This window comes from Salvelinus sp. IW2-2015, linkage group LG13 (genome assembly GCF_002910315.2).
Source record: "Salvelinus sp. IW2-2015 linkage group LG13, ASM291031v2, whole genome shotgun sequence".
Taxonomy (NCBI): Eukaryota; Metazoa; Chordata; class Actinopteri; order Salmoniformes; family Salmonidae; genus Salvelinus; species Salvelinus sp. IW2-2015.
The window spans coordinates 26,102,985-26,122,024 of record NC_036853.1 but is presented as its reverse complement, the minus strand read 5'-3'; the positions used below and the strand labels follow the sequence as shown (position 1 = coordinate 26,122,024).

The 19,040-nt window shown below is 39.4% G+C and overlaps 1 protein-coding gene across 2 annotated transcripts; it reads left to right on the top strand.

Annotated features, from left to right (window-relative positions):
* Positions 1-1,257: 1,257 nt before the first annotated feature.
* Positions 1,258-12,716, top strand: gfi1ab (growth factor independent 1A transcription repressor b). 2 transcript variants are annotated; one of them, XM_023998213.2, is made up of 7 exons: positions 1,258-1,374; positions 9,488-9,721; positions 10,245-10,436; positions 10,767-11,176; positions 11,335-11,472; positions 11,591-11,756; positions 11,987-12,716. In XM_023998213.2, the coding sequence occupies exons 2-7, from the start codon at positions 9,610-9,612 to the stop codon at positions 12,172-12,174; spliced, it is 1,206 nt and encodes a 401-aa protein (XP_023853981.1). In that variant the 5' UTR covers positions 1,258-1,374; positions 9,488-9,609; the 3' UTR covers positions 12,175-12,716. The 2 variants fall into 2 exon arrangements, with proteins under 2 accessions (XP_023853981.1, XP_023853982.1); XM_023998214.2 differs by lacking the exon at positions 1,258-1,374 and having other exon boundaries at positions 6,748-9,721.
* Positions 12,717-19,040: the final 6,324 nt, after the last annotated feature.

Genomic DNA, 19,040 nt, shown 5'->3' with positions numbered 1-19,040 from the left:
TAAATTACGATAGATAAATGGCTGGTTCTTTTTTTCCTGACACCGTATGCTTATGTACTTTGACGTGAAGCGTCAAATTAGCACCCTACTTTGCGTTTTTGACCTTTAATCCCAGAAAAATGGCCATAACTCAAAAAGCATTGAGGCCTCGACGCCATCTTTCGGGCCAACTGTCCATTACGTCTTCGAAATATTTTCCGTTTTGAGAGAAAGGCCACATGCATTTGCAATGTGCTTGTGCATTTGCAATATTATTTATTTCCCTCCTTGGTGGAATTTCCGAGACTGCGGAAAAATGACCAAAATGTGTTTATTTTATAAAACGGAAACCGACGTCCGAGAGATTTAGTTTGATGACTTCCTGAAAGATCTCTCCCCCGCGCACGCCGACGCCGTCCGCGAATTTTAGAACGTTGCAGGACGTCTAGTAAGGACCTTACATTTGCAAGTGGCGTTTCTCACTAACCATATGGCGAGTGCTAAAATGTTCCCCTAAGGTATGGAAAGGCCTTGGAAAGGCCATAAGTGTAAGCCAAATAATTCATTATTTTACATTCACATGTAATACATGCATTATGTAAGAAAATTGTGTAATTTAGGCTCCACGAAATATGAAATGGGTTATGAAGAAAATCGTGTATGGTTGCCTACATGACAAAAAGGCGTTCTGATTACAAGTGCACCAGTATCAAAATATTAAGCGAAATCAAGCACAGAAAACAGCATTGGCATTATAAAACAATATTTTCCACGAATTAAGTCGCACTTAAATGTGCGTCTTTTCTCAAATTCTGTTCAGCAAGTCTAAAACAGTACATATAGGCATACAACGACACATTTTAAAACATGGTTAAACAAAGACAACATTTCTGTATATTCATGACGTTGAATTAGCATTAAGAAGAACAAAAATGAAAGACAAATGGTATCCGTGTTCTACATGGTTGTTGCAACGGCTTGTGTCGCCTACTGGTTAAATTCGTGTCTTTTCGCACGAATTAAGTAGCACAGAAATTCGTGTATTTTCGCACGAATTAAGTAGCACAGAAATTCGTGTATTTTCAAACGAATTGAACCACCCCAAAACACCCCAAAAATGCACAAAAACGCACGAAATCTGCTGAAATACATTTTGTACATATATGCGCGAATTGAATGTGAGACTGTGTTGCGCTGTCAGTAGGTGATGCTCAAACACGACTCCCCTTTCTTTCATCTGCATAAATCTAGAAGTGTCTGAAATAACATTCAGGAAGTAAATCAGTCTGCTGCTTTTAGGAGGGCAACTTTCAGAGCTGCATGTCTAGCAAAGCAACTTTGTGTCAACAACACATAAGATCCTCCAGCGGCACTGGACCCGGGTTGTTCTGACAGGTCTGAGAAGCTTTCATTACGCTTGAACTCTGGTATATCTTGAACCTGCTCTGTGACTGTCAACCTATAAATGTTTAAACCAATGGTATAGTATACCGCGTAAAGGGGACGCACATGGGGATAATATTACAATATTTTTAGGTGGGTGCTTATATTTGTCCTGTTTCACACATGTACAAGTGTATTAATACGCATGTGTGAATTGGAAATTGTTTGTTTTTTTGCATATCCCAACTCTCCCTGAGACACCCTACGATAGTGGGGTCATTATCAAAGGTCTGACATTATCAACGGCGACCGTGGAGCAATTAGAGTTTAGTGCCTTGCTCAAGGGCACATCGACAGATTGTTTACGTTGTCGGCTCAGGGATTCAAACTAGCATACACACTTTTAATCTCATTATTGATAAGAAAACATTTGAGCCTTTTATCTTAACATGTGGATGAGTTGCATAAAAACAGCACGCTGTCCCAATGTATAGCCAAGCGCATGCTGTTTTAATTTTTGTTGACGAAAAAAGTATTTAATTTCCTTTATTAGAATACCCTGAAGTTGGCTGTACATTTATGACTCAGTAACGTTAGCTAGGTTTTTCATCCAATTTGTGAAAGATTTTCTTGCGAATATTTGTTGTGTGGTCCTCCCACTATGACTCCAGAAAGCATGCCGTTTATTAGGCTACAGATGAAATAAATGCTGAACTTCACAGGGTGGTGGAAGTGCACGTTCATGTGCTTGATGCTGATTTCCGATAAATACCGATGGTCTTATTCTGGTGACATGATGATCGATGCTTGGCTGCCTTTAATAACCATAGTAATCTAATTATGTAGGGAGTCTACCTGCACTGTATCTGCGAGCTGTTGGCTAGAGCACACATACCAACGACCAGAGTGGGCACGATCGCTATATAACTCAACATTGTTTGTGACAAAGCCATCAGTAGAGTAGAAAATGTGATGGAAACCCATTTAACTTTTTATTCGGAACATGGAAATGTAATGTGCACTTTATGCGCACAGCCTTTTGTCCGCAACAAATCAATTTGAATAAAAACACATCTCTGGTGGGAAAATGCACATATTGTTTTATGCAGATTTTAGGAAAATCGCATCCAAATCTGTCGCCAATTGGATGGAAACCTAGCTAGTGGCTGCATGTAATGAACATAATGGCCTTCGCCTCTGTTGAAGGAGTGTGTCAAACTTCGTTAATCCTCTCCTTTCATTTGAAAATGCGTGCTGGATCCATGGCACAATACAGCCTGAACTATACAATATAGCCTGAACTATATGCATCCAACCTTTTTATGTGGGTAAAGTAGATGTCGGATAAAAAATGTCATGACAGGCCTGACAACAACAAAAAACACTAAACAAGGTGGGATCTTTTTGTGTCGGTAAAATGTATTACGCGAAAAATGTTGTCGGAAACTATTTCATGCCAAATATTTATATGATAGGCCATCAAATCAAAGTCAACTTGGAGTCACGTGGTGACTTGGCGCTTGACGCTCCTTTCCAATAAATATCGAGGGTCTTATTCTGGTGGCATGATCATAGATGTTAGGATGCCGTTTGACAAATAAAAATAATTGCATCATGTAGGCTATATACGCGCACTGTATCTTTGAGCTGTTGGCTAGAACGCACGTGCGAATACCAGCGTGGGCCTACTCTATAGGTTCGCACTTTATAGGTTCGCAACACAATCTCACACTCAATTTGTGCAAATATGTCTCAAAAGTATTTGTGCAGATTTTGTGCTTTTTTTGTGTGGCTTAATTCGTGTGAAAATAAAACATTTTTGTGTAACTTAATTTTTAGGAAAATACACACATTTTTGTGCGACTTAATTCATAGGAAAATACATTTTTGGGTGAAAACTTTGGAACAATCTTCTGAAAGTTATTGGAGTAATGCATTTTGGACACTGCCTTTTTTTTGTGTCCCACATTTATATAAAATAACAAACGTGTTAACAACCCAATAGTGTTAATCAACCATGTTGTAAAAATTGTATTTGTCTAGTTTTGTTGTTGTTGTGGTGTTGATATTTGATTGAGGAATGGTGATACATTTTCATAATGGGAAATTAATTCATCAATAAATGTGGGGAAACAAGGAACTGCAAAAAAAAGTATGTTTGGTTTAAATTCCCCTGGGGCAACTGCATGGTATTTGCAGCTATAAGGAGTCTGGATGGTGATCAATTAAGTCATATCAATGCAGTTAAACAGGTTCATGTAAGATCATGAATTATGTTGACTTGCACTTATGGCGTTTCCAAGGCCATTTCATGATGATTATTAAGGTCATGTCAATCATGTTATACACTTAGGATATTGTAACAAGGCATATGCCAGCATCGTAGGCCTACTGCCTCAGCCCAGAGGCCTACTAGGCTTTCATGGCAACAGCCGTTAGAGCTCACTTTGCCACGTCTGTGCCCTGCTTGGAGTCCCTGTTGCAGCTCTCACTTTCTTCCGTTACATTGGTGGCAGCGTTGGGATCACGTCCAGCTCACGTCTAGTTAAGTGATCTAGTGGTGGGAAGCATTCTGTTCTTCAACATTGTGTTGGGTGTAATTACATTGATCTAGTGAACAATGGATAAGCAACAATGGGCATGACGGATAGAAGTAGTCACTACAGGTGTGATCAAGCCTTACATCAAAGTTGCCTGAAGCTGAATGGAAAGTGCTATGCCCTGACCAGTTATTCAGAAGAAAACCCTCTGTTACTGTGTAATTTACATACGTTAACTTACCAGTGTGGACCCAAAACCAACACATTCTACACATTTACAAACTGCCTGTTTAAATGTTATTACAACCATGGTGTTATATATCGAATAACCTGACAATGATCCACACCATATGGGTAGGCAAATCATGTAAGTGTGTTATGCAGCAAAACACAAATATCCTTTTTTGGGACGCAAACCAGTAATATGATCTGTTGATCCATCCTGTTCTGATCTAATGAGATGGATGGAGGATTTTCTACGGCCTAGAATTGAGGCCTTTCCCAGTCATGATGGACGAAGCTAGGCACCTCTTGGTTCTCATTGGTGGGGTTATATGTCAAACTCTCCTATACCACTTTGCCCAACATGTTATACCCCAGAGGTTGTAAATAAACTACTTTTAAGGTGATATAACTTGTTTTATTATAGGGCTGTGAAACCCATAGCTTCAGTCTGAATGGCTTCAGACTGAATGGCTTCAGACTGAATGGCTTCAGACTGAATGGCTTCAGACTGAATGGCTTCAGACTGAACATTTCTCACTGGAAATGTCTGTTGACATTGAACATAGCTTAGGGTTATGGTATTTAATTCATTTCAGACTRTCCTATGCCACTATTCCTATAGGTTGTAAATAAACCCTTTTTAATACTTCTTAAGGATCGGACCCTTCATCTCAATTTCCGCCTAAAATGACATACCCAAATCTAACTGCCTGTAGCTCTGGACATGAAGCAAGGAAATGCATATTATTGGTACCATTTGAAAGGAAAAACTTTGAAGTTTGTGGAAATGTGCAATTCATGTAGGATAATATAACACATTAGATCTGGTAAAAGATAAAACAAGCAAAAAACATGCATTTTCCATATTTATTTATTTTTGCATCATTTTTGAAATGCAAAAGTAAGGCCTTACATTTACCTAGGAAGATGGGTGTAAGTTAGATGTTGTCCACAAGACGACATCAGTCTGTGTGTACAGTTTGATACATTCAAGAATGAGAACTCTACATAATATTTTGTATGAAGTCTCCCAGGTGTCCTTCACAAATTTGCCCAAATGTACCCAGGAGGCTGAATTGTTACATATATAAATTTCCAAGTACATAACTATAGAGAACATAAACAAAATGCTATGGCAATAGACAATTAAAGTTTACACACTCCAGGAATGTCATACATGAGGAATCATTAGCCTCCCTACATTAAAGGTACTAACCTTCACACCTCTAGATGGCCGGGTGGGGGTGGGTGTGGAGCCAGAGACAGCAGAGGGGTCAGACTGGAGAAGACAGTTCCTAAATTTGAATGAGTGGGGGATGGAGTACTTGAATGTGGTTTCTTTTCTAAGTTGGCTCCCACAGGTCAACTTACTCTCTACCACTATTGAGGTACAACAACAACAAAAAATCAGTTAGAACTCAAGTTTACTATTACTTATTTTATTTAACCTTTATTTTAGCAGGGGGGTGAGCACTGCATCAATACATCAAATACACAACACATATCTAGAAGCATATACACTTCAAAAGTTTGGGGTCACTTAGAAATGTCCTTGTTTTTGAAAGATAAGCACATTTTTTGTCCATTAAAATAACATCAAATTGATCAGAAATACAGTGTAGACGTTAATGTTGTAAATGGCTATTGTAGCTGGAAACGGCAGATTTTTTTTATGGAATATCTACGTAGGCGTACAGCGGCCCATTATCAGCAACCATCACTCCTGTGTTCCAATGGCAGGTTGCGTTAGCTAAGCCAAGTATATAATTTTAAAAGGCTAATTGATCATTAGAAAACACTTGCAATTATGTTAGCACAGCTGAAACTGTTGTTCTGATTAAAGAAGCAATAAAACTGGTCTTTAGACTAGTTGAGTATCTGGAGCATCAGCATTTGTGGGTTCGATTACAGGCTCAAAATGGCCAGAAACAAAGCACTTTATTCTAAAACTTGTCAGTCTAGTCTTGTTCTGAGAAATGAAGGCTATTCCATGTGAGAAATTGCCAAGAAACTGAAGATCTCGTACAACGCTGTGTACTATTCCCTTCACAGAACAGCGCAAACTGGCTCTTCCCAGAATAGAAAGAAAAGTGGGTGGCCCCGGTGCACAACTGAGCAAGAGGACAAGTAATTAGTGTCTAGTTTGAGAAACAGACACCTCACAAGTCCTCAACTGGTAACATCATTAAATGGTACCCGCAAACACCAGTCTCAACGTCAACAGTGAAGAGGCTCAACGTAAGGCTACTATTATTATAATTATTTTGGTGACTACTTGGTTGATTGACAATGTTGGGTTGTTTGCATGTTTGTTTTTACATATAAATACATTTGGGGCACACACAAAAAGGCAGTGTAGAACACCATTGCCCATCATGCATTGTTCTAACAACTTTCAAAAGATTGTTCCGAAGTTTCCCCCCAAAATGTATTTTCCTATGAAAGAAATCACACAAAAATGTGTCTTTTCACGCTAATTAAGCCACACAAAAACGCACAAAATCTGCTGAAATACTTTTTGTACATATTTGCACGAAGTGAGTGTGAGATTGTGTTGCGGCTAAAGCAAAAATGTTGGTAAGAAAACTCAGTAGAAAACTCAGTAGAAAACTCAGTAGAGTTAAAAATGTGCTGGATTTTTTTATTCTGCACATGGGAATTTAATCTCAAAAGGTATTTTTAAGTGCACTACATCACTCACAGCCTTTTATTCGCAACAAGTAGCCTACATTTGATGGAAACACATATCTATCTGCCTAAGGTTCTTCGAAAAACTTTGAGGAGCTTACAAGAACCCTTTTTGAACCCCTATTTTATTTAGTGTGGTAAGAAAATGCTAATATTGTTTTTATGTGGATTTGTGAATATTTGCATGGAAATCTGTCGTCAGTTGGATGGAAACCTAGCTAGTGTCATTGATTCAAGCCTTCAATTTTGGGATTCTATTGAACATTTCAATAGGCAAACACTTGTATTTTAAAAACAAAGAAGTTAGCCTAGTAATTATAAATATTTCAGCAATTATATTTGTTTGTACCCTACTCCATAAAATAAAATGAGCCTATTACAGAAAACCTTATGCACATAAAACAGCTGATAACCCATAATTACAAAACATCTGGAAAAATACACCAAGGACCTGTTTCATAAACTGTGCATAGAGGTAAAACAAATAAATTAGATGACTGGTTATTTCGTTTGAATGGGGACACCTACAAGAAACGCTCTACCAATGCTCCTTGTGTGGAAAGAGTTTTAGCAAGTTAGGGGGCCTGATTAGGCATGACAGGACACACTCAGGAGGGGATAAAACCTACCACTGCTCCCATTGTGGATAGAGATTTAACTACAAAACATTGAATGTATAGGCCTGATGCTGAATAATGATAAATGGCCTCATAATGTATGTTTATTCATATAAACAAACAACAATAACTGATAGGCCTTGCATTGGTGTTGCCAAAGGCATTCATAAGATTTTGGGTGGCCTATCAGATTTCCACCTCAACTCTTAGATTTTTTTGTGCTATTATGTTAAATTAGAAGTCTATATTTAATTGCATTCAACGTTTTTCCATTGAAATGGGTTAATGTACAATGATTTGCTTGGATTATGCTAAGCATTTCAAATAACGTTTGTGGTTTGATGAGTTGAATAGATTTTCTAGGCTGCTATGTGAAAGAGAAAGTCAAATTGCACCACAATTTGGGCAATGGTTAACTCGCGTCAGTGTATCTTGTGTTTTTATCGGTAGCCTGTCTTATCTCCTCCAACCCAATGCAAGGTCCGGATGCAGCGGTGATGTTTCTAATCGACAGAGGGCATATGGCGCTTTGATTTCCTGCAAGTCACTGGTGTTTTTTCTACTGTATCATGGTCTGGAGGACCTGCCTGCCTTCCTGCGCCTGATAGAGTACTTCTGCATTAACTGACAGAGAATTAACTGAAAACATGCTATGTCATATGAGCCTGGTCTTAAACAAAAATGAGTGACTATTAAATGTTTTAAGTCTATTGCTGTCAGCACTTTATTGTCTCACTTCAAAGTTCATAAACGAATAGGCCTAATCAATTATTTAGTCTTTGTAGACTAAATGGTATCTGCTATAGGGCCAGCAAATCGTACCAACATTGCTATTTCGTTTTTCTTTATTTGTTCTTACTATTTTAATTACTTTTTTAATTTTTCTACGTAATTTCAAAGACAATACAGGCCTATACATATGTCTTGTTTGTTAATAATTTCACCTGTCGAATGTGAAATGTTTATCAAATGGATAGGTCTGTCATGTATGGACATTGAAATTATGTATTTTCACTGCACCAATACAACAATTTCAATTAATCTGAATGGCACGGGCCAGCGGCTGGTTGAAACGTTCTAAATGTGACGTACAGATAGTCTCGGTCTCACTGGTTGTCTGGCGTGTGAGCTCCAGCTGAATGCGCTCGCTGCATGCCTTATTGTTCTGTGCGTAATTGGGCCAGAACAGGTAATCAGCGGTCCCACTGTGCAGACAGGGAACAGACGTATCTGTTTACTCACTGAGCATATTATAATAATGCAGGAAATACGAAACTCCGGTGGCACCGCAGGCAGACGTGTGCAGTTGTCTGCAGCTATACGCCTGTATGGATGGAGACACCGACCAAATTGATGGTTGAAAATACACTTGTGAAGGACGCAAAACAATTCAATGCCGATGCAGTGTTATCATGTCATGCATGAGTCTTTTAACGACATTTCTTCATTCTACAAAATGCTATAGCCTATACTATAAACCAGTGATGGGCTATTCTGTGACGTGACTATTTGGTCACATCCACGTCCATACTTTGCCTACTATTCTCTGATTCTCATTCTCGTTCATGTGCAATCGATGACGGTAATATATGGATCCTGTACCATTATCAAGCACATTCTACATGTCTCATGATGACGAACGTGTGGCACGGTCCATAGCAACCCTGACTGACTGGCACCCTGGTGCTGCATACCGCGTTTCCTCTTTCTGTCCTGTACTGCAGCTAGGGATAGGGAGGGATTAAGTAACACATTGATAAAGCAGTGTATCACTTATCCTGATTGATATGGGTTGTAATTCCCCCAGTAGAGATACAGGCTGATCCGTGAGATGGAGCTGCCTGGAGAGCAGTTGGTTCTGGAGGCGGACCAATCATAGCCCCCCGAGCGGCAGCAAACTGAGGAGGAGTTTCCTCTAGCCTAGGCACCTGTCCCTGAAAGGTCCCCACAACACCTGGCAGACGGGAGAGGGCGTGTGCGCATGCTTCACCCCCAGCTAGAACTCTCTTAAAGTTGACCACACATTGTCAACCAATAGTCTTCTAATCTTTTCAGGAATAAAACAGCAGCACCGCATCCCAGGAACAGAGGAGCAGATTGCTGTTGGATCGCCAGTGATTGCTGTTGGATCGCCAGTGATTTTGGATATTAGCAAAGGTCGAACAAGGAGAGTGAAAATGCCTCGGTCCTTCTTGGTGAAAAGTAAAAGGGCGCACAGCTACCACAAGCCCCGCTCCTTAGAAGATGACTACAATCGACTGGATACTATCTTAGCTCATATATGTGCAGGTATGTGGATGTTATCTCCATGTTCATGTCTGGATGTTGTGTGAGGTGCACATATTTCATACCACAACCTCATTCGTTTTTCTGTAGCCTAATTATATTGGTATAAATATACACTTTTATTTGTCTTTTTGTACTAATTATTAGGCTATATTGTGAGGCATGGCTTCATTCAAAAGAACCTGCAATATATTATAAATATAAGACTATGATTTCTAATTTAAAGTCCAGCTATTAATTCAAAGAGATATATAGCCCATGTAGGCTTATCCTGTATCCAAATCAGAATGTATACCTTAGTATAGTTACGTTGACCTCAAAAGAATGAATTTGCAAATTCTATCGTTATTCTTAATAACATATAATTGTGCTGACATTTCTAGGCTATTATTAACGTTATTTATATTTTGTCTTCTTAGAATAATTATTAAAGTGTTAGGCTATCATTATCAAAGTTGTATTTTTGTCGTTATACTTGTAAGCTAAGTCTACTTTAATAGGCTACTGCTCGTTGTAATTAAAACAGAGAATAGTACGATTCCAGAGGACTTGGATGCCTTGACTGGCGGCGATGCCATCGCCGGGCTCTACCCGGACTCTCACCTGGCTGACACGGCTGATTTCTCCAAGTCCCCGCTCAGCTGTGGGGACAGTGTGTGCGGTCCAGTCTCGGATTATGAAGACTTCTGGCGGCCTCCGTCGCCCTCAGCATCACCAGGTAGAGATCTAGTCTGTGGTGCATTAAAATGTAGGCCTTTAGATACCTGAAAATGGGAGATAGTAGCAGACGCAATGATCCTCTTCATACTTTTATCGAAAAAAATATTTGAAACGTAATTTGATGTTTTGTGAAAGCCTCATATTACATAGGCTAAGTTAAACAATCATCATCAGACATATCACATCGAAAATCAACATGAGTATACTTTGAACTGAACATTTGTGATTACAATTTCACAATTTTGATGACGGGACATCCTGTTTGCCTGTCTCCATCCTGAGTTAAGAACAGCGCGCTAATCAATTATATTTATTTGCAACTCAACAGTAGATTCTGATAAATCCCTGTCTCCCTCCGTGGACGAGACACAACCCTTTGCTGTTCCATTCCGGCCCTATGCGTGGAACAGTTACTCTGGTTCTGACATTCGGCACCTGGTCCAGCAAAGTCTCCACCACCAGCACCACCATCCCATGGACCTGGACCGGAGCCCGGCTCTGGGTTACCATGGTGACCGGGCCATGGAACCGACCCTCTTCGAGGGAAGCACTGGACCTGAAAATTACAGTGATTACAGGGCCGCTGCCTGTTTGTTCGATAGAGCCACCGCCCCCGGGGTTGGGTTGTACTCGGAAGGGAACCTGCAGGGGAAAAGCTCAGAAATCAAGGCGGAGTCTGACCTTCTCTGCTCACGGCTAATTCTGAATGGTGCCTACAAGTGCATCAAATGCAGCAAGGTAAGATAATATATGCAAATGTAGAGAATTGAAACATCTTATGCTTGCAATGACTTGCTTGAAGATTTGTGGTTGTGGACACACTTTTCCCGGCATAATGATCACTATCTTTATCAACCTGTCACCATCACCCTCACGAATTTCAAACAACTCTGCAGGTGTTTTCGACTCCCCATGGGTTGGAGGTTCACGTTCGCAGATCACACAGTGGCACGAGGCCCTATGGTTGTGATATATGTGGCAAAACCTTCGGACATGCTGTCAGCCTCGAGCAACATAAAGTTGTGCACTCTCAGGTGACCATTCTAGAATCTAGACTATTCTCATCTCGTTTGTCACTGATTATTCAACGCAAACAAGCAATATAGGATTTGTGTCAGATTTAGACTAATATTTGCCTATATACTTCCACAGGAAAGAAGTTTTGATTGCAAAATCTGTGGTAAAAGCTTCAAACGGTCGTCGACTCTCTCCACGCACCTCCTCATCCACTCTGATACACGGCCTTACCCATGCCAGTATTGCGGGAAGAGGTTCCACCAGAAATCAGACATGAAGAAACACACATTCATCCACACAGGCAAGTATACGTCAGAAATTGTAGTGTATTAGTAAACATACCTCGATGCAACACTAAATATGTTCATTGCGTAAACGGCCACCCAATGTGGCTAATGGTGAGAAGTCATGCCTAATTGACCTGCATTTTCCCTGAAGAACGGATACAATAAAACAAAAACAGCTTGTTTGCCTATATGGTTTGGCTATTAAAGGTAACATGACGGTTAATGTGTACATTTTGTCATGCAGGTGAGAAGCCGCACAAATGCCAGGTGTGTGGGAAAGCGTTCAGCCAGAGCTCCAACCTCATAACGCACAGCCGGAAACACACGGGCTTCAAACCGTTCGGATGCGACCTCTGCGGCAAGGGATTCCAGAGAAAAGTCGACTTAAGAAGGCACAAAGAAACCCAGCATGGACTAAAAGCCTTAAACTAAAATCAAATAATGGACACCAAACACTATTCAACAAACCACTTTTTTGGAAACCAGAAATAAGCTAGTTATCCATTCCTCAAACATGTTAGACTATGACATACTGGTGGAGTATTGCAGAGGCTTTTGTGCAGTGTAGGTTAAGACAAAACCGGTTTGAACCAGGGAGGGACATTATCTGAACCCAAAATATTAGTACAAAATAACCGGATAGGCAATATAACCACCAAGAAAGCGCAAAAACAAAAACAACAGACGAACAATTTCCAACGGACAGTTTGGAAAACAGCCCTTGTCTAAAGAATGTCACTTTGTTTTCAGTTGGACGCCATGGATGCTGGCACAACAGTCACTACAACAAGGCTATGTGATTTAATAAACAAAAGGGTTGTGCTTTTATTTTATAAACCAGAAATGTTTTCATTTTTTCATTTTCGTTCTTCCAATTCAAATTGCACATTTGTATTTTATATCAACCAGACTGTATATCCAGATGTCGTTTACTATAATGCTAAACCTTATTTATTGATCAGATTATCATTTGAATAAAATATGAAAACAGTAATCCAACATATTTTGAGAGTTTTGTTTATTTTTATTTTGTTTCGTAGCCTACTTCAAGGTGTTTCAAGCAGCAAAAGCCACAGATTACTCAAATACATATCACTGTCAACCCCAATACATTTTTTACTCAAATTTTAAGTCAAATAGTTGTAGTAAATTCAACTCAAACTCAACTGAAGTCATTATTACTTCAAATGTTTGTGGTACTGACTAAAAACTAAATAAGAAGTCACATGAACTCTATTTGTTTAAGTTATGATAACAAATTCACTTTTTTCCCAGCATACCCTGCAGGTCGATTTCTTGGAACTGTTTAAAAAAATAGTTTTTGCATGTACATTGAGTGATTGATTGATTAATCTTATGCTACACAAAGATAAATAGCATAACCTTTTCTAAACTAATCCAGTCATTTAGTTAGAATTTTTGCACCCTTTCCTGAAATGGTTATTCCTATTTAAATGACTCCTCCCCAAACCTGGCAGTCATTATGAATGCAGATTGCTGGTGAATAAAATTAAACTGTTGGCTATCCTAACTCAGCTTGGATTCCAATAGGAATTACACATCACTTTGCAAGCCAGTGATTTGCAGGTAGGGTTACAAAACGCTGGTAGACTTCCTATGCAGGCTTTCCAGAAATCCTTTTTGGAAGATTCCTGGAAATCTTTCAACCAGTTTTTATTGAAAATCTGGGAATTCTGGGAAAGATATTGGAATTTTGCAACCTTTCTTCCAGGCCTCATGTGGCCTGTAAAACCATGAATTTCAGGCAACTGCATTAGGGTAAAGATGCGTCTCAAAATATGGCCTCATGAAATATGTCATGTATTGTCATAAAGAGTTAAATTATAATGATAACATTTGCCTAGGAACTCACTTGGTGAAGGCCACAGGACAGAAAATGTCAATAACCATGTCTCATGCCATTAACAAATATGGTCATGGGTGGTAACTACAATTCATTCCTCGAAAAGGCACACTGGAAAATGATATTGGAGGCATTGCTTAGTGAGGGCGTTACTCAAAATGTTCAAAATGATACAACTCAAATGTGGACCCCCTACACATGGTCACAGTGACTATCGGTTTGAGTAATCATTTTTAATGAACTGTACTCAGATATAGATGGCTTCTTCAACAGTTTTGAGTCATGCCAGCACATTGGGGTTTACCGTGTAGGTCATTTTGAATTCTTAGAACTGCCAATGTAAATATTCAGAACTTATTTTTCATTCGAGTTCAGATGATCTGCATTCGTTGTAGTAAATATTTGGTCCAAATTACAAATGTACATTCATAGACAGAATACAACCCCTTGAAATGCATCTGTCTTTGAGGGGGACCTGTGATATTGTTAATTTTAGGCAAATCATTGAACTGAATAGTTTAATCCATTATTGTTATATTTCCACTGTTTGTTGTGATTGTCCTCGTGGTTAACCTTCAGTGAGTTTTAATAGAAAACATTTATCTTGTCTATTCATTGAGGTGTGTAATATTAATCGAAAAACTTGACTGAGCACAAATTGATGTGAAGTCTCTTTTAATAAGGCTATGTGAAAAAGTACCTATACAGCGGCCAGGTTTATTCTCCACTCCATGTAATAGGTCTGTAAAGTGCTTTCTTGCCGTTGGCTATTTTACTGGAAATCTGAGAGGAGACCACAAAATAAGTCGTGTCACAAAGGTCTTCAAGTGCCTTCAGACTGGAAGGTTTCTGTTCTCCCATTATTCATTAATCAAAACATTTTATCTGATCCACGACGTTTTTTAAGGCTTTAGAGTTGACTGCTTAGTCATCTATTTAGCGAATATTTTCGGTTTGAATAAATAATTAGATGCTTAAACAGTTATAGTTAACAGTTATAATTTTAAATCTAATTTTTAATGATATCCAGGAGTGGATAAAACCTTTTTTTATCATGATGAAAGCAATAAAATATAATTTTTACATGGATATTGGCATGGGAAAAATAAACTCGATTCCTCCCAGACCTAGGGTTCATGATGCTGCTACGTTTCATCTGTCAAAAGCTCCTATATACATTTGGTTTGTTTTTACCAAGGCAGTAAGGAGTCTTTTGTTTAGACCTCAAACATTGCCTGAGCGTATTAACCGTTAACTAATGCTTGGTATGTGGCTTTGGCCACTGTGTATAAAGCTCAGGTTGGGCACCTAAACCACCGCTGTTAGGATTACAGCTTGTTGGCGCAAGAGCGTGAAAAGTGACTCAGGTTGATGTGTAGGTTACTGATATCCCTTCAATTGAGGACAAGTCTAATTCATTTAGTCAAACATTTGTCATTCGAAAGTTGCTAACATAGAAATAGACCATGGGCAAAAACAAGTTGAATCGACGTTGTTGTGATGACTTTGAATCAATGGGGACAACTAATTTGATTTGCTAAAACGAATCAACATCAGGGCATTTCGGGTTTTTTCCACCCAACTTTTAACCTAAATCCAATGACATGGCGAATTAATTTTGTTGATTTCACGTTGAATTCACGGTAGTTGAGAACTCAACCAAATGTAAATCAAACTAGATGTTGAACTGATATCTGTGCCCATTGTGAGGAAACATTATAAAACGAGAGAATGAACAGCAACAAAAACAGTACAAAACAATACAAGCTACCCAGTCATACAAAATAGAACGTTAATCATAATCGAGAACATTGTAGCCCTTTCCTGCAGTCAAATGTTCTAGTGGCCGCATGGGTTGAATGTTATTCATTTGTTTCATAATTTCATAATGAATAAACATAGTTGTTTAAAAGACAACAATAATCCGGTGTTTCTATGTCTAACGGTTTTGTTATAGTTCAGTCTTCTGTAATGTATATAAAGTGTAATATTGGGATGCAAACTCAAAATTGAATACATTTCAACTCTATATCTGACATGGTACAGGTGTCTTCTTTTTTTTAAAGCCCATGTGTGAGAGGTGTACACTTTTTTTTCAGCTAGATTTGTTTAAAACTACCAAGAAACCCTGATTTGGCCCACTGCAGTAAATAAAAAAAACTTTGATGTATATATTCCTTTAGTTAACATTCTTAGGCCTGACATACTGTATAGACCTATTTTAGTCAATTAGACAACATGCCATATCTTGGGAGGCCTATAGCCTACATCAATGTCATCATTTCATCTCCAGACAGAATTAAATCAGGAAGTGCTTGTTCAAATCAAATCAAATTGTATTTGTCACATGCACCGAATACAACAGGTGTAGTAGACCTTACCGTGAAATGCTTACTTACAAGCCCTTAAACAATGCAGTTCAAGAAATAGAGTTAAGAAAATATTGACCAAATTAAAAAAGTAAAAAATTAAATTAAAAGTACCACAATAAAATAACAATAACGAGGTTATATACAGTGGGTACCGGTACCGAGTCAATGTGCGGGGGTACAGGTTTGTCGAGGTCATTTGTACATGTAAGTAGGGGTAAATTGACTATGCACAGATAATAAACAGCGAGTAGCAGCAGTGTAAAAGCAAAGGGGGGGGGGGTGTCAATGCAAATAGTTCAGGTGGCCATTTGATTAATTGTTCAGCAGTCTTATGGATTGGGGTAGAAGCAGTTAAGGAGCTTTTTGGACCTAGACTTGGCGCTCCGGTACCGCTTGCCGTGCAGTAGCAGAAAGAACAGTCTGTGACTTGGGTGACTGGAGTCTTTGACTATTTTTTGGGCCTTCCCCTGACACCGCCTAGTATATAGGTCCTGGATGGCAGGAAGCTTGGCCCCAGTGATGTACTGTGCCGTACGCACTACCCTCTGTAGCGCCTTACGGTCGGATGCCTAGCAGTTACCGTACCAGGTGGTGATGCAACCAGCCAGGATGCTCTCAATGGTGCACCTGTAGAACTTTTAGAGGATCTGAGGACCCATGCCAAATATTTTCAATCTCCTGAGGGGGAAAAGGTGTTGTCTTGCCCTCTTCATGGCTGTCTTGGTGTGTTTGGAGCATGATAGTTTGTTGGTGATGTGGACACCAAGGAAGTTGAAACTCTTGACCCGCTCCACTAGAGCCCCGTTGATGTTAAAGGGGAACTGTTCGGCCCTCCTTTTCCTGTAGTCCAGGATCAGCTCCTTTGTCTTGGTCGCATTGAGGTAGAGGTTGTTGTCCTGGCACCACACTACCAGTTCTCTGACCTCCTCCCTATAGGCTTTCTCATCGTTGTTGGTGATCAGTCCTACCACTGTTGTGTCGTCAGCAAACTTTATGATGGTGTTGGAGTCGTGTTTGGCTACGCAGTCGTGGGTGAACAGGGAGTACAGGAGGGGACTAAGCACGCACCCCTGAGGGGTCCCAGTGTTGAGGATCAGCGTGGCAGATGTGTTGTTGCCTACCCTTACAACCTGGGGGCGGCCCGTCAGTAAGACCAGGATCCAGTTGCAGAGGGAGGTGTTTAGTCCCAGGGTCCTTAGCTTAGTAATGAGCTTTGAGGGCACTACAGTGGCGACCCGTCATAGAGGGCAGGTGGGGCAGAGCCTGTTTTGAGCCCCACATTTAGTTTTATATGTGTCACATATCAGTTTGCAAACAATGTAAAATATATATATATATATCATTGAGTTAATAAAGCCACATACAAACATGGTCTCTTTTTTGTTTTCTTGAGTAAGGCAGGTCCAAATGCACGTGTTTCAGCCCAGCMCAGTGCTGTCTGTGATGGTGGGGCAATCCAGAAGAAAATACGGAGTATTGCGCCATGATCGGCTCAGTGTTCTGTCACTCATGGGGGAACTACATCACGCGAAGTCTCGAAAATTCTAGCCCTTTGGTTGCTGACAAGAGTTACAGAAGTGCCTATCCAAGAAGGCTCAAGGTCATTGGCCACAGATAAAATGACGTCAAATTAATTTATATGTACAGTAGCTTTGATTGAACTGATCATGTCAACGTCATACTTTCAAAATCTTAGCTAGCAGTCATCATCATGAATAAAGTCGACAATCTACTGGAAAATCCTTTTCAATCCTTGTCATATGAAGATAAATAATGAAGAGAAATGATGGTTAAAACGTATTGGTAAAACTTATTGATAAAACGTATTAACATTACAAAACAAGTTGGAAATCGCATATTCAACAATGAGTGGTTAAGAAGGAAGTGAGCACAGCACAACAAGGTGAGTCCAAAATTGTCTTGTATGCTGCTGCATAAATGATGTAATATGCCAGGGAGWTATGTATACTGTAGCTAAGAAAGTAATACTAAGTGCATGTTGTGTTGTAAGCTGTTAGTAGCCAATGTGCCTCACACTAATAATTTGGTCCCTTTTCCCTTCTTCATTTCGTCTACTGTTCTGACATGTAGCCTATGGCCTGTTTTAGAGAAATGTAATCATAGAATATTGTAAGAGCTTTCAATGACTGCTTATATGTCCCCATTATTTATCCTACGGTTCTGACTTGGTGTACAGGGAGAATATTGTAAGAACGGYCCATGTTCTGAATTCTGTTGCTGTACATTTCAAAAGTGCTYAACGAATAGTTATYTTGACAACGTCCGTCCTAGCTCGCTCATTAATGTCTTAATCAAAATGATGGATAGCCTCTTATCTGCTCGTCACCATAGTTTGTACATCTAAATTGTCAGTTGAAACCACATTTGTTTAAACAAGTCAGCCTTATCAGCTATGTTTTTTTAAAAGGCAGTAAATGAGGCTGAATTAACTGTTTCGCTGCCAGACAAGGCTCCGTTGATAGCCAGGTGTAGCAGTGGTAAGATGTTGGGACTGCTATTTYTGGGCACCGTTTGTCACCGTTATAGGGCAATTAATGTATTGTTAGTGTTGTGTTGTGTAGTGGCTTTGCTGGAATGCATAATAAATAAAAAATAAAWAAATGTGTTTGGCCCACCAAGATTTCCATGCTAAAATTGCCACTGGGGCACTATGATGTTGAACGCTATGAACAGCATTCRCACATAGGTGTTCATTTTCTGAGAAAAAAAAWAAATACAGTGCATTAGGAAAGAATTCAGACCCCTTGACTTTTCCCACATTTTGTTACGTTACAGCCTTATTCTAAAATMTATTAAATTGTTTTRTTCTCTCATCAATCTACACACAATACCCCATAATGACAAAGCAAAAACAGGTTTTTAGAAATGTTTGCTAATAAAAAAATWAAAWAAATGAAATATCACATTTACATGTGAATTCAGATATTTTACTCAGTACTTTGTTGAAGCACCTTTGGCAGCGATTACAGCCTTGAGTCTTCTTGGGTATGACGCTACAAGCTTGGCACACCAGTGTTTGGGGAGTTTCTCCCATTCTTTTC

What these genes read in the sequence shown, in the direction of transcription:
- gfi1ab (XM_023998213.2), top strand. Translation starts at nt 9,610, where the DNA reads ATGCCTCGGTCCTTCTTGGTGAAAAGTAAAAGGGCGCACAGCTACCAC. An exon ending in GTCGCCCTCAGCATCACCAG is followed by an intron (nt 10,437 to 10,766) that starts GTAGAGATCTAG and finishes GCAACTCAACAG; the next exon opens with TAGATTCTGATAAATCCCTG. An exon ending in ATAAAGTTGTGCACTCTCAG is followed by an intron (nt 11,473 to 11,590) that starts GTGACCATTCTA and finishes ATACTTCCACAG; the next exon opens with GAAAGAAGTTTTGATTGCAA.